Here is a 21,837-nt window from a genome sequence, read left to right as displayed (position 1 = left end):
GAAGATGATCGGTCTAAGTATAGACGAGTGATGTCAAATGGCGGCAATGGGAACAGGTCGGCTGGTGTGGTTGTACGGCGTGAGGGTGTCGTGCAGAAAGGTCCCTGTTCGCCGTCCAGGATCGTGATGAATCTCAGAGACTCCGATGGTCCCTGCCCAGCGTACCCTGAGCGTTATCGATAGCGTCACGTGTAGATGTGGGGCGAGCAAGTAACACAATGTAATTATGTGTAGTCGGATAGTGAATGCTCCCTAGCCTGCCAGCCTGCCCAAATACAGCGTCTTTAGCGCCTGGTGGCAGCTTTTAGTGCCCCAAGCTTCATTGCGTCGCAGAGCTTTCGAGCTTCCCACATAAACTTGATTCTTTTGTTTACTTTTCACGTTTTCCGCGAGTGTTTTCTGTCAAGTTTTTATATTTTATTTTCCATCTATTTGATATGTCTACGAAATTGTACTGGTACTGTGTCTACTCATGAATCATGGCGTCGTCTATCATCGTTGCTTGCTTTGTTTGTGTTTACGTTTCTGCCGTTGTCCTGTCCTCTATACCGTTTTATTTCCTTTTGTCTCCAGCCTCTTTCATCTTTCATCCTCGCCCTCCTCCCGATCGCCGCCCCATCTTCCGCCGTGCGGCTCGCTCCAGGATCGGCTCCGCCACAATGCTGTTGATCGCATACTCGGCAGCCTGCCGCATCGCCATGTGTCGGACGCCGTTCAGGCTCTCTGGATGCCGGTGGCCCATGTACGTGTCCACCAGCGCCGCACCCAGTGCCGCCGTCGCCACGCGCGAGCCCTTGTCGCCGAACCAGCTGCCGGGCGCGCCGTGATTGGTCAGGGCGGCCATGGTGCCCGCACGCAAGGCGTTGCGCGCAGCGGACTCCCATTTGGAGGAGGGCATGGGAGGCTCCGAGGGGGACGACCGCGTCGACGACAAGGCGGAAGACGACAACGTGGACGATGACGACGCTGTGGACGATGCCGTGGAAGACGCCATGGATGCCGAAGAGGACGACGAGGTGGACGACGAGGACGGCCGGCCGCGTTTGAGCGACCGGCGGTGCGACCGGCTGGGACTACGATCGTCGTTGTGGCCGGCGGCAGAGCGTGCGCGGGAGGGATATGACCTCTGGCTGGGGCGACGGTGACGATCACTGTCGTGTCGATCGTTCCCATAAGGGTCGCTGTAACGGTCGCGGCTCAGGTCTCGATCGCGGTCATAGTCACGGCCACGGCCACGGCCACGGCCACGAACGTCGTCGTGTTTTGACACCACCCCAGCATCAGAATCGTGGTCTGACAGCGGCGACGCATCTCTTCGACTGTAAGGCGAATGCGCAGAAACTGGCGAGCGTCTATATGGCGAGGAGTCTCTGTCGTGGTGGTGGCGGCGATGCTGCTGGATGGGATCGTGCGGCGGTCGCCGTTGGAAGGCGTATTCATAATTGTCTCCCGCGCTTTCGGCAAATGGATCGTCGTCAATGATGCCGAGGCGCTGCAGGAAAGAGGACACGCCTTTCAGGGTGCTTGATGCGCCACGCTGGACATTGTTGCTGCGTCTTTCGGGCGGATGCCGAGGCTCGCGGCCTGTCTCGCGACCGCGTTCAAGAGCGACACCCGGGGGTCGACGACGACGAGATTTGTCAGAGTCGTCTTGTCGCGTATGCGAGGCTGGCCGATAGCGACGAGGTGGACTGGCACCTCTGCTGCGGAGCCGTGGCCGCCTGTCGGGCGATGGATAGCGGCGGTTGGCACTCTGCGTGCTATTTCGGCCCGCAGGAGTGTAGCGGAGACGGCTCCGGTCGTTGCCCTGCCCTTGCCCGGTATAAACCGACTTTCCCCTCGGAGGCCTAGCCGAAGCCATGGCCAGACGAGGGCAGACCAGATGACGATGTGGTATGTATGACTCCGCAGCTGGTATAAAATATGTGCAACGCGTATGGCAGCCGGTGTCTCGGGAAAACTGCCGAGGGCTGTCCTGGGAGGAAAAGAGACGATGCTTCGTGCATGAGGCAATGTGGCAAGGGTGCATTTATATGGCCGTTCGTGGTCAGTTTTCGTCACTCACCTTTTTCGTCTCCTCGTCCTTCTGTCTCCCATCCATTCTCCTCTCCACACACCGGTCGTGCTCAGTGTCCAGTGCTCATTGAGCAACCGGGCTCAACAAGCAGGCCAATAGTAGGTGTTACACCAACGACGTGGGCAAGAGGGAAAGGGAGGGCATGGCCAGGTCGCACAGGCTACGGCCTGCCGTGCTTCTTGTTTTACTATTCTTTTATCTCTCACCCTTTCCGCGGGACGTCGTCTGTTCCGTCTGGGTTGGTCTCTCTTTGTCGCGCGCGTTTACCTCTTCCCATTCGACAGGATCTCTCTGTGGCGGCAGACCCTGGCATTGGCCATGCAGTTGGTTTTCCTGTTGGCAGATGACAACTTTGGAAAGGTTGCTCGTCGCTCCCATCCAGTAGTGGACCCCGGCTCGTAACAGTCTGTTAGTCCTCCCGAATTTGGAATGACGGCGGAAGTGGCCATACATTTTTTACTTTTTTTTTTTTTTTTTTTTTTTTTTTTTTTTAATTTCTTGCCAGTATATTTCGACGTCTTTTGTAAGTCTTCTAGTCTCTGTGACTTGTCCCGTTTTGGAAAACGCAATGGTAGCAAGCGGCCCAACACAGAGACCGTGTAAAGGTTGCATGCATTAGGCAGACGTCATTTGCGCGCATCCCAACGGCTCTTTTCCAATACTCCATTTATTCGTGCGCCATTTCAGTTCTTGTCCGATGTCGTCCTTTCTGCTTTGTGGACTAGACATGTAGACTACAGGCTCCCATATTTCCGTATTTTCCATCTTCCTCGTCTTGTCTTTTATTGTCGCCGATTCGACAGACGGATGATTATCTTCTTCAAAGTAACCTGTTATTTTGTAGCACGCCATCGCTAGATCTGCCGGCAGTGTATGCTGTACGTACGGGAGGGGATACGAAGGTTGTGGACGGGAACTGTGCGAGAGAAGAGCAAATAATGCCAAAAACAACGTGGAAAATGCCCATCCACTGCACTCTTTCCACCGTATGTACAGCGTAGCCCACCCCCTATCTTGCAAGGACACAGACTAATCACATAGTGGCACAAGGCTGTGTGCTTGTTGGGTCTGTAGGTCGTATTGACGAGCCGTTGTTTGCAGCTGTCACCTTTGTTGAGAGTGAGAGTGGTCGACGGAGGACAAGCCATGTCGAGCAACGTTTTGTCTTCCTTCCTATTATCTCATTGGCTCCGTCCGTCACTCTGATAGCCGAAGTCGGCTCCAGATGCCGTCTTGTGGCATCGTTCTGTGCTGTGGAGGGATCCTCTGTCGTCATTCCTGTGCCGCATCGTCCTGTTTCTTGTCGAGACGCAGGGCAGCATCCATCAGAGGGAGCTGTTTTGATACGTGGGCTGATGTCCGTGGCACAAAAGCAAGACTAAGAATCGGCCGGGTTTGGCCCTCTCGCGTGTCCGGTTGCCGTCTGTTGTTGTCCTCACGTGTTACTTTTGATTCTGACAGTGGTTGATGTCTACTACATAGGTTGAGTCTAAAGACAAGCGACAATATGACCACTGAGCGCAAGACACCCAAGTGACGTGCAACGGTGGAGGAATCGACATTGTGTCTCACCAGCTGCTAGCTTGTCCATCTCAGCTTTGTATTTCCTTGTTTTCCTTGTCTTTTCTTGTTTTCCTTGTGTTTTGTATCTCTGTAAACTGCCACTGTCCACTCTCACTGTCACTCGCCGTCTTTCCTGTCTTCCATGTGATGTGTTCCAGATCCTTTGCCAAGCCGGCCGTACGTCAACGGGAGGTACGACCAGCCGAGAAAAGAGTCCAATACATGTGGAGGATATAGTATATTGTTTTCGGTGTATGTATTGCCGGCGACTTAGAGTCGGCTGTCCTTGTGTCTACTCCCGAGTCGCCAGCCTCCTACGCCGCCCGGCGCTCCTTGCCGCTGATAATGTACACGGCCGCCCGCAAGTCAATCAACGGGTCCGCCGACGCCTCGACGCCGTCCACGCGCGGCACCGTGTCGAAAATCAGGTACTTTTGCTCCGCCGCCTCGTCGCCGCCGCCGCCGCCGCCGCCGTACAGCCGGTCCAGGGTCACGCGGCCCAGGTTGACGAGCTGGCGCGCGTCGGGCCCCTCCTCGGGCCAGTGCACCGTGCTGTCGTCGGTCACATCGCCGTCCTGGGCGACCTGGGCCACGAGGTCGTACTCGATCGTGTGGCCCGAGCCTTGCGCCAGCTGCGCCCGCACACCGTCGTACAAAAAGTCGGCTGGCTGCGCCTTGGCCGCGTCGGCGTCCAGCGTCTTGTGGCCGGCCACCGGCACGATCCGGTAGCGCACATACGTCGCCTTGCCGTCGGCATTGGTAAACTTGAAGGCGTGGAGGGCGTAGAAGGCCTCGTGCGCAAAGGCCGTGGGCGTCGGCTTGGGCGCGGCCAGAAACGCCTGGGCGGCCGGGTGCGCGGCAATGTGCTTGGTCAGCGTGTCGGGGTCAGCGCCGGCGCCCTTGACGGCACGGAAAAAGGCGAGCGCCTCGTCGGGCGTCGCGGCGGGGAAAAAGGGCACGCTGTGGGCGATGATGTCCGTGTGTTTGCGGCGGGGCGTTTCGGCGAGCACAAAGCGCAGGGCAATGGCGCGGGGGTTGCCGTTGGGGTCGGAGTCGGGCAGCGTCGGGTGGCCCGTCGACGAGGAGAAGCGCACCAGCACCGGCGTGCCGGCGCCGTTGGTAAAGTGCGGCGCACGCGACAGAGAGGCGGCGGCGGGCGTCGGGACAAACGTGCCCTGCACCAGCAGGCCCTTGGCGTGAGCCGGCCGGAAGCCTGGTTTGGGTCCGCCGGCGAGGTCCTTGAAGACGCCGAGGATGTCCTTGGCGGACTCGTTGGTCTTGGGATCGTCAGAAAGAGGCATCGTGACGGGGTGTTCAGAAGGTTGTGTGTGTTACGGTGGCTTTTGCTGGATGCCTTGTACGTGAGGAGAACAAATGTGCGTAAGTGTTCTTGGGGCTACGGCATGACATTGCTGTCTACGTCGTCGAATGCGGGACGACAGCCTCTTATACATCAGCGGTTGGCCATCTTTGTCGAGAATGCCGTCATCGCGTGGTGGCCCCTCAAGGGCATTTGCAGATACGAAACTCAAATACCACCCTTTCCGTCTGCCTGGGCTGCATGCGACTTGCAGTGGCCATCGCAAATCAGTGACCGACGATTGGCTGCGGGGAGCGCGACGGATGCACGAGCATGCCATTGTTGCCGTTGTAGCACACCATCTCGCAAAATGCACCACGACGCTACCGGCTTTGAAAGACTATACGGATGGTGCTGAGTGAGGACGTGAACGGGCGAGCTCGGGGTCTAGACCCAATACATAATTTGTCAACGGACGGGGAGCTGTCAGCTTTTAGTGTGCGCGCCCATGTCTCGTCCGTATAAGTCAGGGATCGTGTTTCATGGCGGCGAGTTGTGATGCCGGCAGGATTGCCATGCATTTGATATTGTTCATATATGTAAAATATATGTAAAATGTATTGCAGTCAGGAATTAAATTGAAAAACCTATAGTAAAGGGGGCAAAGGAAGGGAAGAAGGGTGAAGGAATAAAAACGACGAGGAAAGCAAGAAAGAAAGTCGAGACTGTTTTCCAACCGAAATGGACGAACAGCTCCAGAAAGAAAGCAAATCAAGTGCAGAGGGGAGGAAAGGACTTTTATGCCGGGCCGTGGTGTTTTTCTCTTGTCTTTGTTTCGTCTCTTTCACTTGTCCTGCTCTCTTCTCGTTCTTTGTTTTCCTTTTTCTCTCCCGTCGCCTCCTCTCGTCTCTCCGTCCTATGAGTGTGTGCTCTCTTACCATGTGAGTGATGCCAATACGCTATGCTCGGATCCCAAGTTGAAGGTGCCCCCACCGCCATCCTTTGATGTTCGTTTTTGTTTTTGTTTGTTTTTGCGTATGATTGAGATTCTTTTGCTTCCACATCACCCTACAATGGAGGCGCCCGCGGATCCATCATGCACTGGTCCACCCGCATGAGCTGCTTGCCCGTGGCCTTGGCCAGCTGGATAAACTGGCGCAGGTACTTGACGGTGTTGGGGTACAGGTAGTGCATGACGACGAGGTTGCCGCCGTTGCCCAGGTCGCGCTTGAAGGCGTCGAGCTGCTTCTCGGGCGTCGACGACAGGCCCCAGAGCCAGTCCTCGACGTCGACGCTCCACATGACAATGTAGGGGTCCGTCACGTTGAGCGCGAGCGCCAGCCGCTGGCGCATGCGCGCGCCCTCGGTGCCAAACGGCGGCCGGAAGTAGGGCGTGTGCATGCCGTTGAACGTCTTGGAGACGGCGGCGATGTCGTTGTTGTACTCCCAGTCGATGGCCGCGTAGTCGGCGAGGCCCTCCATCTTGGGGTGCGTAAACGAGTGCAGCGCAATCTGGTGGCCGCGCGCCTGCATGTCGAGGTAGACGGTCGACAGGTTCGTCGACGGGTCCTCGAGCGGCAGGCCGACGGTGAAGAAGGTGACGTTGATGTTCTCCGACTTGACAATCTCGACGACCTGCTGCGCGAGCACCGGGTCGCCGTCGTCAATGGCAAACGCAAACGAGTTGGGCCGCTTGCACGCAAACACGAGGTTGCCCGACGGCAGCTTGTTGGGGATCGTCACGTCCGCCGGCACCGACGGCACGATCTCGATGCGCTTGAGCGTCGTCGGCGCGAGCGTGTAGAAGCCCTTGAAGGCGAACGTCGTGACCCGGCTCAGGTCCACGTTGAAGTGCGCGATGGGGATGTAGATGTCCGTGTCCGTCGCGTACCGGCTGGCCTCGAGCGAGTCCCACGTCTCCGGGTACGGCGCCGCGTCCGGGTTGCAGTCCGCGTTGGCCTGCTGCAGCGAGATGGAGAACTTGTTGCTGCCGCTGTACGGAATGTGCAGGTACGCGTCCTTGAACGCCGTGATGTCCGCGCACTTGTCCGCCAGCGACGAGTACCACGCGAGGTCCGAGTCGTTGGTCTGCAGCCGCACCGTGTTGGCCTGGATGACCGACGTCACGCAGTCCTCGTCGCAGCCGTGCCACTGCCCCAGCGCGTTGCTGTCCTCGCTGCCGAAGTGGTCAATCAGCAGCGACGTGTGCGCGGACCCCGTCTCCGCCGGCGCCGGCACCGAGTACTGCGACTGCGGGTTGACGGGGTGCGCCGGCGCCGGGATCTCGGACACGCGCGTGCCGCAGTAAAACGCCATCGGCCCCAGCGTGATGGGCGCCGTCAGGGACGAGAAGTAGATCATGGACACCTTGGCGGGGTCGACGCGGCCAAACTTGCTGAGCGGGAACGAGTACGCGCGCAGGCTGCCGTCAAACGTCCAGCCCAGGTCGGCCGTCGACAGCGTCTGCTGCTGCGTGTAGTTGCCGCTGCCGCACACGTCGACCGACGACAGCTGCACCGAGAACTGCGTGCCGCGCGCCGCCTTGATCCGGAGCGACACGCCGCCGTACGCGCCCACCGTGTCCACGCACGGCATCTGGCTGTACAGGTACGAGTCCGTGCTGACCGGCGCAATCGACACCGTGTTGTCGTTGTTGACCACAATCGACTTCATCGTGCCGTCGTCGCTCGACGGCTGGTACATGGAGTTGTAGTACAGAAACGTCAGCCGCGACTGCGACTCCCAGTCGTCGATCAGCAGGTCGGTGCACGCGTCGGCCGACGTCGGCTTGGGCCGGTACGTGGTCGAGCTGATCACGGGCCTGCGCGTTGTCGTGGCGATGGCGGTGATGGTGGTTTTGGGGATCTTGGAGGTGTGGGGGTGGGCAGGGCTGCGGTTGTCGCCCGCGCCGGCCCGGCGAAGCCGTTCAAGCCGGTGCGCGTCGGGGGGCACGGCGGCCGCTGTTGAAGAGGCCGCCGCAGGGTATGTGAGGGCGGCATAGGAGACACGAGAAGGAGACGAAACGGGAACGATCGAAACAGGCGAAACAGGCGAAACAGGCGAAACAGACTGCGACAAAACACGAGAAACAAACGTGGACGGCCCGTCCACCGGCGACGCCGTGCGGCTCCTGTCAAAGAGCCCGGGCACGTCCTGAACGGAGGGCGTCGCCGGCGCCTGTGCAGAACTAGGCTTCAAATCGGGTGGCTCTAGAATAGTTAGACGTCTTGTCCGGTACGAACACGCGGGTACAAATGTATGGCATTTATGGTCACGAACCACACCAAACACAACCCCCCCTCCCACTACTCACCTTGGACCGCCCGCGCCTCAAGGTTGCGGCACACAAACTTGAGATCGCTCAGCGTGTAGGCCCCAACCTTGCTGAAGCTGGCAAACACCAGCCCCGTAATCGCGTCCAGGTTCGACGCCTCGTAGACGCCCAGGTCCAGCGTCACCACCTGCTGCGTCCCCGTCAGGCCCGAAATCTCAAACCACTCGCTCGTGTAGTTGGACGAGCTGCAGCCTCCCGACGCCGCCGGCACCGTCTGCAGCTCCAGCGTAAAGTCCGTGCCCGCCGGGTACGTCAGCGTGAACTGCAGGCCGCCGTACCCCGACGACTGCGCCTTCTGGCACGGGAAGGTCTCGTAAAAGTACGAGTTGGCGTCCCTGGGCGTGAACTGCAGGATGCCGCCGGACGCCGCGATGGACGCCATGCTCTGGTCATCTGTGTGTGTTAGGGGAGGTGTTTTTTTCTTTTTTTTTTCTTTTTTTTTTTTTTTTGTTATTTTGTATTTTTCTTTTCCCGCAATACGCACCACTCGCCGGTTGGTTCAGGCTGTTGCTCAGGCTGGCAAAGTTGGCAAAGTTGTCAATCTGTAGGTCTGACGTGCACTGCGCCGCGGCTTCGGCGCGCACGCCGGCCACGAAAAGGGCCGCGAGGAGCTGCTTGGCATACATGGCGAGAGTTGGTGATGGTTGTAACGGCGAGCCTGGAAGACAAGGAGAGAGAAGAAAGAGAAAGGAGAGAGGAAAAAGGAGAAGGAGAAAAGGAGGAAAGGAAGGAGAGGCGACAGGGACACGGTAATATGATAGACTGCACCGACAGGTACGGAGATATATATTCTTCAGGCAGTGGGCAGTCGCCAGAGCCGTGGAGCCGAGCGATTCCAACCCAGACAGTAGTTTTCTCTTGGTGCTTTACGGATCTTGATTAATATTATTCGTATAATTGCCTGTTAGATGTATCTTGATTTTGTCTTATGAGATAATGTTTCTCTCTCCCTGCAAAGGACCCTTGTAGCCTCTTTGGATAATTGCTCAGGAACGCTCTCATGGCATTGAGATCCGTTTTCAATGTCCGTTTTCAATTCCGTTTGTTCAGTTGCTCTTGCGGATGCCACTTCAACCTGTCAAAACTATCAATATCTCTATCAATATCTCCAAAGGGACAGAATAAAAAAAGGAATCGGCTGAATGAAGCAATATAAACAACCGTCATCTGCGTAACCTGCGGAAAGATTTTCGGACAGCCCAAAACCGCTCCCTCCCAACTCTCTCCCAATATCGAAACCTCTGCCGTGTTCGACCGCCCACCCATACTACCACACCAACAGCGAAAGGGCTGCAAAACAAGCCTTGCCAAGACTCGCAAAACGGTTGTTTGTGTCTGCCCCTGCCTCCTGGCGAGATTCTACACAATTTATTCGCATTTATTTATGTTGCGCAGAGTCGTCGCAGCCCCCGTCTGGGCCTGGCCATGCTGTTTGCCAAGACGAATGGAGAGTGTTTGGGCTTTGGAGTTGACGTTGAGAAAAGAACACGTTGGTAGAATTGCTGGGCAAGAAAGAGGTATATCTTGGAGCAAAGCAAACGTATTGTAACCTGATTGGCCACTTTTAATATTGTGAGAATGCTTGAAATAAAAAAATGTTATGAATATTTTCTGCTTTTTTAATTTTTAATTTTTAATTCTATTTTCAAAAAAAAAAAAAAGCTTCCATGCCCCTTGAAATGTTCAGCAATACGGCGTAAAACATTAGAATAGAATCTGTTAAATAGGCACAACTCCATTGAACGGGAGATGGCTCCAGATCCCAGATGGACCCAAATCATCCACTCGGGAAAAAGGCGGAGCCAAGAGGATCATCGGAAGCACGTCGTAGACCCAGACACAGGAACAATTGGAACAAACGGCGCCAAGCGGAAAACGAGGCTCGGCGAAAGTGCATTTCCGAAGACGCTTCATTTGCGTGCTTAGGCGAGAATCATAGTGGTACGTGGTATATGTGGTATGTAACATAGGTATGCGCAGTATGTTATAAAATCATACCGATCGACAACGGCACAGTGAGCCGCGTCGGCCGACTTTTACCTGTGCAAACTCCCGCGATATTCTTCCAGAACAGGCACAGGAACAGAGGCTGCGCCTGCAAACGGACCAGGCCCTGCGCATATGGAACGTAGCAGCAGACCACCAGAGGCGACCGCCAGGGCGAGGCGACGCGTGTTCTAGTATAAATGGATGCATGCACGTGAAAAGAGACGACGGAGGGAGAATGTGATAAGGAGAGAGTCATTTTGGGGAGAGGAGGAGAGTAAAAGATACAGCGCACATATGGCGGACGCACTCTGCGTATACCCATCTAGGCAGGCGTATCTGCTCCTGACCTCTTCTTGGCGTTGATCTGTTGTTCCCAACTGCGGCTTCGTGATACACAGTCCTCGCGGACAGGATGTCTCAACACTGGTTTCTCTTATTCAAGTATCCGCATACGCTCGGTTTCTCTTTGCCGGCGATGATTATGTGAATGTGACCACCTACACGACATGCACTCCTTGTCTGCAACGTATCGACTTGCACAACGACCCCGGGACGCATTGTCGATAGTGGTTCGTATGAACATGCCCTTTTCGTAAAGTAGGGTTGGAATCCCCTCTCTCGCTGCACCATCCCCGCGTCCCTGTTTCTCTCCTAGGTTCCTTCTTGCCATCCCGCACACATATTGGCCTGGCCTTGTCAGCAGTGACGCAACCGGCATCTTTTCGCCGTGTGTATATACCATGGGCCCGTCGAATGGGAAAGAAAGAGCAGAGGGAGGGAGCAAATGCACATGCAAATGCAAACAACCCTGACCCATCCCTTCCCTACCCATTCCTTCATAGCCCAATGTCCCGCCCAAGCTGCGCAATCAGTCCTGCAATCCGCTCCGACACCTCCGTTGTGCGCGGGATGTCGTGCCCGCCACCATGATCGTACATTTTGCGCACCCGGCTCGCATGCGCCAGCTGCAGTGCGGCAGGGTATCGTGGATCCCGGCTCCCAAAGACGTGCACTGTCGGCATTGTCAGGAACAAGTCGGCCGGGAAAGGGCCCGTGGCCGTAAAGTCCATGCCGAAGACGTCCTCGTCGGACGGCAGCGGCGCGCCCAGCTCGTGCACCAGGCCCGAGGTGTCGTCCCACAGCCCGACGCCGCGCTGGATCTGGTCCGGCTGGGACGCCAGCTCGCGAAACATGCGTGTCTTGGCGTGCAAGGCCTCCGCGGACCGCTTCTCGAGCGCCAGCACCTCGGGCGGTATGGCCACGCCGAGCGCCGCGAGCGACGTAAAGGACAGACCGCCACAGACAAAAATGGCGGCGCAAAACGGCAGTGGCGGGCTGTTTGCGCCGAACGAAGAAGACCGCGGCGCCGATCCGAGGTCGCGGGCCCGGTGCATCAGATAGCTCGAAATTAGGAGGCAGCCCTGTGAGAAGCCCATGAGCGCGTCGTACGGCCCGTGGGCGGCCAGGTAGTCGTCGAGCCAGGCATGCGCCGAGCGGATGGACTGTGCCGATTCTGTAGGCCACCAACTATACGCCCCGCTGCCGGCATCAAAGAGCTTGTCCACCCCGGGCGCCGACGCGGATGCGAACGGGCCATCGACGAAATCAAACACATACGAGGCGTCCAACTTGGCACGGAGGGCCGCTGTTGACTCTTTTGTTAGATCATGTTCCGCACCGACCTGCTCGCCGTCTATGCCCTCCCAGGAACCAAGTACACACCCGTCTGCGACCGGAAGATGTCGCCGCTCGTGCCTTTTCCGTGAAGGCAGAGGATTCTCATATTGGGGCTGGCAGGGGTGGTGGTCGTGGGGTCTTTCGCCGTTCTGGGGTGGGATCGTCGCGGGTCTGGCCGCAGTTGTAGCCAGTGGTTTTTAGCACACTGGAGCACGCTAAATGTCCTAAATCGAGCCGTTGGTACTGAGTCGTCGCTGTGATGTATTGTCTCTTCAGGATTCACACTTTTGAAGCCGTTGGACTTTCTAGAGATTTTTTTGGTTCCCTTTCGGATGACTCTGGTTCGCTCCTGCTGTTTCGCCCAGTCTTTACGTTGCCCAGGCAGCTCAAATACTAGTACCAGCATTTCGGGTGTCCGGCATGGCGATTGTCCGAGTTCAGAAGGTACCGCTGGAAGGAAGTGAGTGGATGTGTTTGTGGCCGATGACACGCTAGTCCGAATCGGGAGACTTGACTCCGGATGACGAATGTGTCAAAAATATCAAATCAGGAAAGTGCCGAATCTTCCGACGATCGCGCTTTCCATTTTCCATCTCCATGTCATGTCGGAAACTTGACGTCGAAAAGGAGGCTCGACTTACTCCTCAATTCAAGCAACGACCGATATCTTCCACGACGCACATACTGCTGCGGCTACCAAATAGGCCCGTACAATGCCCCGTCCTGCCCGGAAATCGCTGCAGACGTCGATGCCTGGCGACACGCCAGCACCGTCAACATCCCAAACCGCGACTGCACGCACGCCCGTCGCTGGCACGCCAACTGCTGTGGCCTACTCTTGCGTGGCCTGCAAACAGCGCAAAGTTCGATGCAGCCGCCAGTATCCCTGCGCCGAATGCGTGCGCATGGATGTCGAATGTGTTCCGTCTTCCAGGAAACCGTACGCGGCGCGGAAGCGGAGACGGGGCCAAGGCGAAGCCGAAAGCTCCGAGCAGCCCCGGCCGCACAACCATCCGATATCGCGTACCGGTGATTCTCCGCAAGAACGAATGGGGCCAGAACGCCAACAGACTGATGCGACCACCGAACGGCCCACGCTTCTCGCCTTTGGGCAGTACGTTTACATGTGGCCTTGCCCCCCTCCGTGCTGCCAGATTGCTAACCTTTGCCAAGACATTTATGGACAGGACTGCCAGAAGATGTACGTATGGGAGACAGCAACAATAGTCAGACACCACTACGTTGGCACACAACCGTGCTGTAGGCTCTATTGTATGTCCCTGCTGACTGATTTGTAGTTCCGCGAGCCACAATCTGTCGAGACGCCGGCTTCCGATGGCCGATCCGCGCCGCCTGTCGGTTCCGGGGCAACGCCACTGACAGATGCTAGTACTTTACTATTTGGTCAAAGCGTTGCCGGGTTCTCGAATGCCAGTCTCAGAAATGCACACCCACAGCCGGTTCACACGTTTTTGCTTTGGCAGACATATCTTCACAGCATCAATCCCCTGTCCAAGGTCATCTACGCGCCACAGGTGCAGGATCTCGTAATCCAGGCCGCGGGTAGTTACGACAGTCTCTCGACGGTCAACATTGCGCTGTTGTTCTCCATCTATGCTGCTGCGGTCTCGGCCATGTCCGAGGCCGAGTGCGTGGCCAAGCTCGGCGAGGCCAAACAGACTCTTCTGGAGCGATACCTGTCGTGTGCTCAAAAAGCCCTGGCCGCTGCCGGTTTCATGCGTTATACGAACCTGGCCCTCGTCCAGGCATTTACTATCTTTTTGCTTGCTGCACGACAGAGCTACGACGCCAGTTCTATGTGGCTCTTGACGGGTATGGCCTTGCGGATGGGGCAGCGGCTTTTGGCGACGGTGCCTGCCAAGTCAACCAAGACGAGTGATGCCAATGGAAACAGCCACAGTATCAGGCCTAGAGACAGAAACAAAGGCGGCAAGCCAGAGGCGCCGAGTTTCTTCGAGACACAAATGCGCCTGCGCGTGTGGTGGCAGATCTTGCTGATTGATGGGCGTGTCGCTCAGTTGTCTGGCCAATCACGTATTGTCTATAGCGCACTGCCCGACTACCCGCTGCCGGCCAACCTCAGCGACAGCGACATCAATCCCGACATGGTGAGCCCCCCTCCACCTATCGAGGACCGCCCTACGGAGATGGTATTTTGTCTTCTGCGCTACGAGATGGGCAAGTTTATGTTCGCCAAGGGCAGCCTGCTCAACGACCCGACATCTAAGATGGCGGATCGCGACGCCGCTATTGACGACATCGCCGCATACTTCAAAGAGAAGTTCCTCGATCATCTCGATCCAGCCATTCCGCTTCATCACATTGCCGAGGCTGGTGCTCACGCTGCGGTCGACAAAATGCGTCTCATGGCCCACCACCCGGGCCAATATCCAGACAAGGGCAAGTCGATGCCGCAAGCCGAGCACGACATGCTCTTTAAGACGAGTATCGACATGGTTGACATTCTCGTGCAAGGGTTCGACGCACGGTACCTTGAGCATTTTAAATGGCACATTGACGTCTACTTTCAGCTCGACGCAGTTGTCTTTATGCTGATCGAGTCGCAAAGTCAGCCACCCGAGAGCGAGCTCGTCAACAGGGCGTGGGAGCTCGTCGCGTCGGTGCTGCACTTCAAGCGCGACCTCGTGCAGGAAGACGACGAATTGGGACGAGCGGTGAGGCAACTCGTCTTCCGAGCTTGGGAGTCCCGTGAGCGTCGGGCGCGGAAGCAGAACCCAGGGGCGGCACTACCTACGCCGCCTGCTTCTGTAGCACAACTGCTCTCAGAAATGCGACAGAGAAGGAGGACCCGGCCGACGCAAACAAATGGAGAAGGACCCCGTGCGAATGACGACACATCCGGGCCCGACGGCGACGGTGAATCCGCTCTGCAAGTAAGCCCTGGTAGCACGGCTGTTGAGTCTGCAGCCGTCGTTTCGACAATGCACGAAACATTATCGGATCTGGCACCACCGCCGGACGTACAATACTCTGGACCTGGGTCCTCCAGTCTTGACACGTCGCCATTTTCGTCGTACAACGATGTCGACTTGCTGGGTTGGGAGACGATAGACTGGGACTCGTGGGGCTACTGGAACCAGCTCCTGCAGGGCCAAGCCTGATGCTGGATAGTTGACTACCATTGCAAAGGAACAAGAGTCAAAAGCAATCGAATGGGAAATAAGCTCATAATGTCCGAGCGAAAGTGACGAAAAGGCAGCAAAGAAACCGATCCGGGATATTCAATCTCAATCTTCCGTGGCGATCAGTCGGACTAATTTACGCAGTGCTTACTTTTGAGATTTTGGTGACAGCGCTTCAGGAATTTGGTAGCCTGACCTGTAAGTCGGCATTTTCGGACATTTGGTTTAGTGGATGTTTTTATTGTACACAAAATCGGAGATTTCGGTCATTTGAGTTTCCTCCTTTTGATCACCACGGTCCTCTATATTTCAAGGGGACGTCCTTTTCTTACTTTTCGTCCATCCAGACTTCCCTCAAACATCTGTTTCTTTCTTTATATATTCTATACGTTCTTCCCTCTTATTCTTCATTTTTGTCAAGACCATCAAACTACAAACAGCAACTTACACATGTCTTATATCGAGATGGAATCTAGACCAACGACGGCCGCAACCAACGGCCTAGAAAAGCAACCCCAAGGCCAGCTCGACAATGACAAAGACCGAACTGAAAATGTGGTTAGAGATGGGGACGCCCCTTCTGAGAAGACAGCGGAGCAAACATACCCACCCCTGAGGACTGTTCTTGTTGTGATGGCCGCTCTCTACCTTGCCATGTTCCTTGTGTCTCTTGTGAGTATCCGCCCTGCCCCTGATTAAATTGTTCATTTAGAAACTGATCTGTTGCTAACTTTTCTTCGTCAGGATCGTATCATTATTGCCACGGCCATCCCCCGCATCACTGACGAGTTCCACTCCATCAACGACATTGGCTGGTACGGCAGCGCCTATGTTCTATCCAGCTGCGCGACGCAGCTGCTCTTCGGCCGCATCTATGCCTTTTACAAGAACAAGGTTGTCTTTCTCGCCGCCATTGTGCTCTTCGAGGCTGGTTCGGCTCTGTGTGGTGCGGCGCCCAACTCGGTCGCCTTTATCCTGGGCCGTGCGTTGGCTGGTGCCGGTTCGGCGGGCGTCATGGCCGGTGCCATTGTCCTCTCGATCCCGCTCGTGCCGCTGAACAAGCGGCCCATGTTCCAGAGCATGCTCGGTGCCATCTTTGGCGTGTCGTCTGCGATTGGCCCGCTCATCGGTGGCGCGTTCACCTCGAATGTGCACTTGACCTGGCGCTGGTGCTTCTACATCAACCTGCCTATTGGAGGCGCGTCGATTGTGCTCATTGTGCTCTTCCTTCACCTGCCCCAGCCGCCGCGCTCCCAGGCGCTGCCTGCCCTTGAAAAGGCCAAGCGCATGGACCCCATCGGCACGCTTCTGTTCACGCCGGCTGTCGTGTGCTTCTTGCTCGCCCTCGAGTGGGGTGGCACGGTGTACGCGTGGAACAGCGGCCGCGTGATTGCGCTGTTTGTGGTCTCGGGCGTGCTGTTTGTGGCCTGGGTCGCCAGCCAGGCATGGCTCGGTAGTGAGTATGCCACAGTGCCCGGGCGCATCATCCGCCAGCGGTCGGTCATGGCGGGGTTTGTCTTCTCCATGTGCAACGGCGGTGTGCTGCTCTCGTTTACCTACTACCTGGCAGTCTGGTTCCAGGCCATCCAGGGCGTCGACGCACTGCAGTCGGGCATCCGGTCGCTGCCGTTTGTGCTGGCGCTCGTGGTCGCGTCTATCATCGGCGGCGGTCTCACCACGCGTTTCGGATACTACACGCCCTTTGCCATTGCCTGCTCGTGCCTCTTGTCCATTGGCGTCGGTCTCGCCACCACGCTGCGTGTCGACAGCGGCCACAGCATGTGGATTGGGTACCAGGTGGTGGCCGGCCTGGGCATGGGCTTTGGCATGCAGATGTCCAGCCTGGCTGCGCAGACGGTGCTGGCGCCGTCGGACGTGCCCGTGGGTGCCTCGCTCATGTTCTTTGGCCAGGGCTTGGGCGGCTCCGTGTTCTTGTCCGTGACGCAGAGCATCTTCTTGCAGAAGCTGTTCCAGGACCTGTCCACGGTGATGCCGGCCGAGGCCGCGCGGCAGCTGGTCAACACCGGCGCCACGGCGATCCGGTCGGCCGTGTCGGCGGGCTTGCTGCCGGCGACGCTGGTGGAGTACAACAAGGCCCTGACGACGGCATATTACGTGCCGTTGGCCGTGGCCTGTTTCGGTATTATTCCCGCGCTGTGCTTTGAGTGGAAGAGCGTCAAGAAGGCGCGGGAGGCCATGATGGCGGGCCAGAAGCCGGCTGCTGCCACTACCGCAAAAGACGGCGAGGATGCCAGCAGCGCTGTATAGATTGTTTTCCAAGGAAGGGGACTTACCGAGTGACACAATGTGTTTAATAGAAGTAGAATTAGACAACCCTAGAATAATAGAATCCATACCACTCCGACAAAAATGCATACCATGAACAGTGCAATGTGAACAGTAGAAAGGGGAACCATACACAGTAAAGCCATAAAACGCCACAACTATGCAAAGGATATATCGTCGCAAACAAAACACACGTTACCACCGAGAGTGCAGCCGTCTCTCACCTGCCAGAAAAAACACATAGCCGTACTGCACTCAGTTTGCCGGCAGCGGCTCTTCGGACTTGAGCGACAGATTGCGCAGGCTCTTGGTGGTCTCTTCTTCCAGCTCTTCTTGAGTTTTTGGAGCCTCTTGGCGCACGTTGTCGGGGACAGCGCCGGCAGCCTCCAGTTGTCGCCGGGTCACTTCGGCTTCTGCCTTTTGGGCCTCCTCCTTGCCCTTCTGCTCGGCTTCTTCGGACGCCTGCTGCTCCTCCTTTTCGAGCGCCGCCAGCTCGTCGTCAATCTCGCCCTCGTCGACGACCATGCCATTTGCCGACGTCGGGTCGACCAGGATGCGGTTGATCTCATCGGCGGCATCCATCTGGTCGCGCAGGCGATCCACGACGTCCTCGACGCCCTCGGCGCCGCCGACCTGTGCATTGAGCGACTTGAGAGCGTCGGCACTGGCGGCCATGGCCTGGACGACCTGGACCTGGCCCGAGGCCTGCTCGATCTGGCTCGCTGTGGTTTCGAGCTGGGCGAGCGTCGCAAAGCGTGTCGTCAAAGCACCCTCGGCCTGCTTCTTCTGTTTGAGGGCCGCCAGCGCGGCCACGCGGTTCTTGCGCAGCACCGCGTCGCGCGCCGTGACGGTGAGGTCGTCGATGCGTTTGCTGAGGACGCCCGTCTGATGCGTCAATGAGTCGATCAGTTCCCGCAGCTGGGCGACGGCGCGGTCTTCTTCTGTGATGACGTTGTCGTGGCCAGAGACGGCCGATGCCCCGCGCAGCTTGACGACGTGACCGTCAAATACGACCAGGTTCTTGTCCCGCGACAAGAAGGCGAGCAGGACATTGAGGTCCATGTCCGAGAGGCGCGGCTGCTCCACGGCCGACCCGACCGGGAGACCGCTGTCTTCGGCGAGGACGGCGCCCGGCGCTGAGAATATGCGCTTGAAGTGAGCGACGGACCATACGCGCTCAAATGGTGACTGTGCGTCGGCCGTTTTATCGGCAAACGCGGCAGCCGCCGTCTCGACGTTGGCCAGCACAACATGCTGGTCGGGCGCAAGACGGCCGCCGCCCTGAAGCAATGAGAAGGCCACTGCGTTCCCGGCTGCGGCCGCATTTACATTCTGCTGCACCTGGCCGTTGCCCTCGATCACGCCCAGCCGATGGAGGCCCCACGACACCGCGTGCCACGGCAAGCCCGCGGCCCATGCGGACCACGACCGCCGGTTGTAGATGCTCTCCTTGGCCCGCAAAAAGGCCTCGAGAGGCACGAGGTCACGCTCCAGCACGGCCTCCTGGATAACGGCATCCAAAGCCAGCGGCCGTCCGTAGCGGTCGCTCTGCAGGGCGTCGAGGAGAGGCTGGCCGGCCGCGAGGACAAGGAAGCTGCGGGCGGCCGTCGACGCTGTGCTTGCCGAGGGTGTGCCCTTGGACTTGGACGGAGCGAGCACAGCTGCCGTTGCCGGGAGCATGCCGCCACGAACGAGCGAGCCGAGTGCGCGGCGCCAGGCGGCGACGTTGGCCGCATAGCCCTCAGGGTTGGTCGTGCGCAGGCTGCGGAAGTCGGAATAGAGCGCGGGCAGGCGGGAGCGTGTGAAGCCGTCCTGTTGCGCGATGAGAAACTGGATGCGCTGCGCGTTGGTGGCCATCGTGAGGTGCGATGTAGTGAAGGCCGGAAATGAAGGGACGAACGACGAGCGAGATGGCGCGATGGCCCGCGTATGGACGCGTTTTATTCGTCGGCAGAGAGCCGTATCAGGTAGCACAGGGGAAGTCGAGATCGAGAGCCGGGAGGGTCCCAGGGTCTGTTGCCTGAAGCTGTTCCGCGATGATGCAGGGATGTTTTGTTTGGTTTCGGTCGCCGGGTGGCAGGGCCTGGAGTGGGGCTGTTATCGCCTGTAAATTTGGGCCTGTTTTCTCTTATCGGCGCCGTCTTTGGGCGGTTTAGTGTCTAGCACGTGCTATCGCGTTTGGCGTTGTGGGGCGTATCAGTACGGTGAGCCGCTCTGACGTCGACGCTCGTTCCTTCTCCAACATTGCCAAGAGCAAAACCGTCTGTCTTCGCCAACCACTTTCATAAATACACATTACGATATGCTCTTCTCATGACCACCCACAACCTGGCATGGCTGTGCTGAATTCTACTGTCGACAGCCCGGCGGACGCCACAAGTCTGGCCAGCAGCCATAGTACCGGCACCCTCCCAGGCGGCCATGCGGCGGGCACGGGCACGACCACCCACCACAGCTCGAACAACATTCCCTCCAACCAGCCCTTTCCACAGCTGCGCGACAATGCCAGTGCCGATGTAGACAGTGACGGCGACCCGGAGAGGTCGCCCGAGACGGGGCCGTCGATCGCCAAGACGCTCAAGATGACCAAGGCGACGGACGCCGGCGCTGGTGCAGGCGACGACAACGACGACGACGAGGACCCGGCTGTAGCTCGGCCTTTTCTGCGAACCGCGAGTCCTGACAATGGCGGAGGAAGGGGTGGAGACAACGACGACGACGACGACTACGAGGAGGAGGGAGACGAAGGTGCGGGCGAGGGCGAGGACGATGATGGCGACGGAGATGATGCATTCACAGACGATGACGAAGACGCTGAGGAGACGCTGGGCGAAGAAGAGACAGCGCCCCAAAGCAGAGCGAGTCCGACTGAGGCAGAGGCAGGTGCTGATGGCGACGCTGCTGGACGGGCCGGTGCCTCCGGTCGCGCCGGCGGTGATCGTGCCCGACGGCGGGCGGCCCACACGGCTCGCGCGGCCAAAGCAGCCCGAACAGCACGCGCAGCCGCTACGCACGAGCGCATGGGCCATAAGATGCACAAGTTCACGCTCTACGAGACGGCCAGCCGGTACTACATTGTCGGCGAGGATGTCACGGGGCGGCGGTTCCGTGTGCTCAAGATTGACCGCACGACGGCGGCTGACGACACCGAACTGGGCGTGACCGACGACAAGATCTTTTACAGCCAGAAAGAGATGGTGCAGCTCCTGGACACAATAGACGACGGTAACCGCGGGACCGGCGGCATCAAGCTGCGCTGCACGACCTGGGGCCTGCTGGGCTTCATCCGGTTCACGGGGCCGTACTACATGATGCTCATCACAAAAAAGTCGACCGTGGCTGTCATCGGCGGCCACATCGTCTACCAGGTAGCCGGCACCGAGTTGATTCCATTGACACCCGGACGCGGGGCCAACACCAACATGAGTGTCGGCAGTGGCGGCGGGAGTGGTGGAGCCGGCGGGAGTGCGGCGGCCGGGGGCGGCGGTGGCGGCAGCGGTGGCAATGACGGCGGCCACAGCACGGGCAGCCACGGTGCCACACATGCCGATGAGGTGCGCTTTCTCAACATCCTCAACCACGTCAACCTGACGCAGTCGTTTTATTTCAGCTACTCGTACGACATTACGAACACCTTGCAGCACAACATCACACAGGAGCGTGCGGCACTGGCGGCTGGCCGGCGCTGGTCCTGCGACGAGGCGCACAACACAATGTTCGTGTGGAACAGTCACCTGCTGCAACCGGCCATCGACGCGCTTGCTTCGCCGTTTGACTGGTGCCGCCCCATCACACACGGCTATATTGACCAGGCGTCCATCTCCATCTATGGCCGCACCGCCTACGTGGCTATCATCGCGCGGCGGTCGCGCTACTTTGCCGGTGCCCGGTTCCTCAAGCGAGGCGCCAACGACCTGGGCTACGTGGCCAACGACGTCGAGACGGAGCAGATCGTGTCTGAGGCCAGCACCACGTCCTTTCACTCGCCTGGCCGTCGCCTGTTTGCCAACCCGCAGTATACCTCGTATGTACAGCACCGTGGCAGCATTCCGCTTTACTGGACGCAGGAGAACACGGGCGTGACGCCGAAGCCGCCGATCGAGCTGAACCTGGTCGACCCATTCTATAGTGCGGCGGCCTTGCACTTTGACAACCTATTTGCGCGGTATGGCGGCCCCATCTACGTGCTGGACTTGGTCAAGTCGCGCGAGAGCACACCACGCGAGAGCAAGCTGCTTGTCGAGTTTACGCGCGCCATCCAATACCTCAACCAGTTCCTGCCGCAGGACAAGCACATCATCCACCACGCCTGGGACATGTCGCGCGCCAACAAGAGCCACGACGTCAACGTGATCCGCGTGCTGGAGGAGATTGCCGAGACGGTCGTGGCCACGACAGGCTTCTTCCGGAACGGCGAGGGCGATGGCACGAACATGCCTCCCCCATC

The 21,837-nt window shown here is 58.1% G+C and overlaps 7 protein-coding genes across 7 annotated transcripts; 2 read left to right on the top strand and 5 right to left on the bottom strand.

Annotated features, from left to right (window-relative positions):
• Nucleotides 1-586: 586 nt before the first annotated feature.
• SPBR_02873 (uncharacterized protein) lies at nucleotides 587-1,861 on the bottom strand (the record flags this gene model as incomplete). The annotated part of the gene is made up of 1 exon (XM_040761176.1): nucleotides 587-1,861. The coding sequence occupies one exon, from the start codon at nucleotides 1,859-1,861 to the stop codon at nucleotides 587-589; it is 1,275 nt and encodes a 424-aa protein (XP_040620262.1).
• A 2,093-nt stretch (nucleotides 1,862-3,954) lies between these two features.
• SPBR_03054 (catalase) lies at nucleotides 3,955-4,941 on the bottom strand (the record flags this gene model as incomplete). Its single annotated transcript, XM_040761357.1, has 1 exon — nucleotides 3,955-4,941. The coding sequence occupies one exon, from the start codon at nucleotides 4,939-4,941 to the stop codon at nucleotides 3,955-3,957; it is 987 nt and encodes a 328-aa protein (XP_040620261.1).
• Nucleotides 4,942-6,008: 1,067 nt separating this feature from the next.
• Nucleotides 6,009-8,900, bottom strand: SPBR_02305 (uncharacterized protein; the record flags this gene model as incomplete). The annotated part of the gene is made up of 3 exons (XM_040760608.1): nucleotides 6,009-8,149; nucleotides 8,254-8,667; nucleotides 8,759-8,900. 3 exons carry the CDS (start codon nucleotides 8,898-8,900, stop codon nucleotides 6,009-6,011), a joined length of 2,697 nt encoding a protein of 898 aa, XP_040620260.1.
• A 2,199-nt stretch (nucleotides 8,901-11,099) lies between these two features.
• Nucleotides 11,100-12,046, bottom strand: SPBR_03085 (ef-hand calcium-binding protein domain protein; the record flags this gene model as incomplete). The annotated part of the gene is made up of 2 exons (XM_040761388.1): nucleotides 11,100-11,908; nucleotides 11,986-12,046. 2 exons carry the CDS (start codon nucleotides 12,044-12,046, stop codon nucleotides 11,100-11,102), a joined length of 870 nt encoding a protein of 289 aa, XP_040620259.1.
• A 607-nt stretch (nucleotides 12,047-12,653) lies between these two features.
• Nucleotides 12,654-15,083, top strand: SPBR_02394 (uncharacterized protein; the record flags this gene model as incomplete). Its single annotated transcript, XM_040760697.1, has 2 exons — nucleotides 12,654-13,054; nucleotides 13,439-15,083. 2 exons carry the CDS (start codon nucleotides 12,654-12,656, stop codon nucleotides 15,081-15,083), a joined length of 2,046 nt encoding a protein of 681 aa, XP_040620258.1.
• Nucleotides 15,084-15,758: 675 nt separating this feature from the next.
• Nucleotides 15,759-17,372, top strand: SPBR_02698 (MFS multidrug transporter; the record flags this gene model as incomplete). Its single annotated transcript, XM_040761001.1, has 2 exons — nucleotides 15,759-15,776; nucleotides 15,849-17,372. 2 exons carry the CDS (start codon nucleotides 15,759-15,761, stop codon nucleotides 17,370-17,372), a joined length of 1,542 nt encoding a protein of 513 aa, XP_040620257.1.
• Nucleotides 17,373-17,645: 273 nt separating this feature from the next.
• Nucleotides 17,646-19,247, bottom strand: SPBR_02705 (charged multivesicular body protein 7; the record flags this gene model as incomplete). Its single annotated transcript, XM_040761008.1, has 1 exon — nucleotides 17,646-19,247. One exon carries the CDS (start codon nucleotides 19,245-19,247, stop codon nucleotides 17,646-17,648), a length of 1,602 nt encoding a protein of 533 aa, XP_040620256.1.
• Between the last annotated feature and the right edge of the window lie 2,590 nt (nucleotides 19,248-21,837).

The sequence above is a fragment of the Sporothrix brasiliensis genome (genome assembly GCF_000820605.1).
Source record: "Sporothrix brasiliensis 5110 chromosome Unknown Cont17, whole genome shotgun sequence".
Classification (NCBI taxonomy): Eukaryota; Fungi; Ascomycota; class Sordariomycetes; order Ophiostomatales; family Ophiostomataceae; genus Sporothrix; species Sporothrix brasiliensis.
Note: the sequence above shows the minus strand (reverse complement) of the source record. Positions and strands in the feature narration are given on the sequence as shown.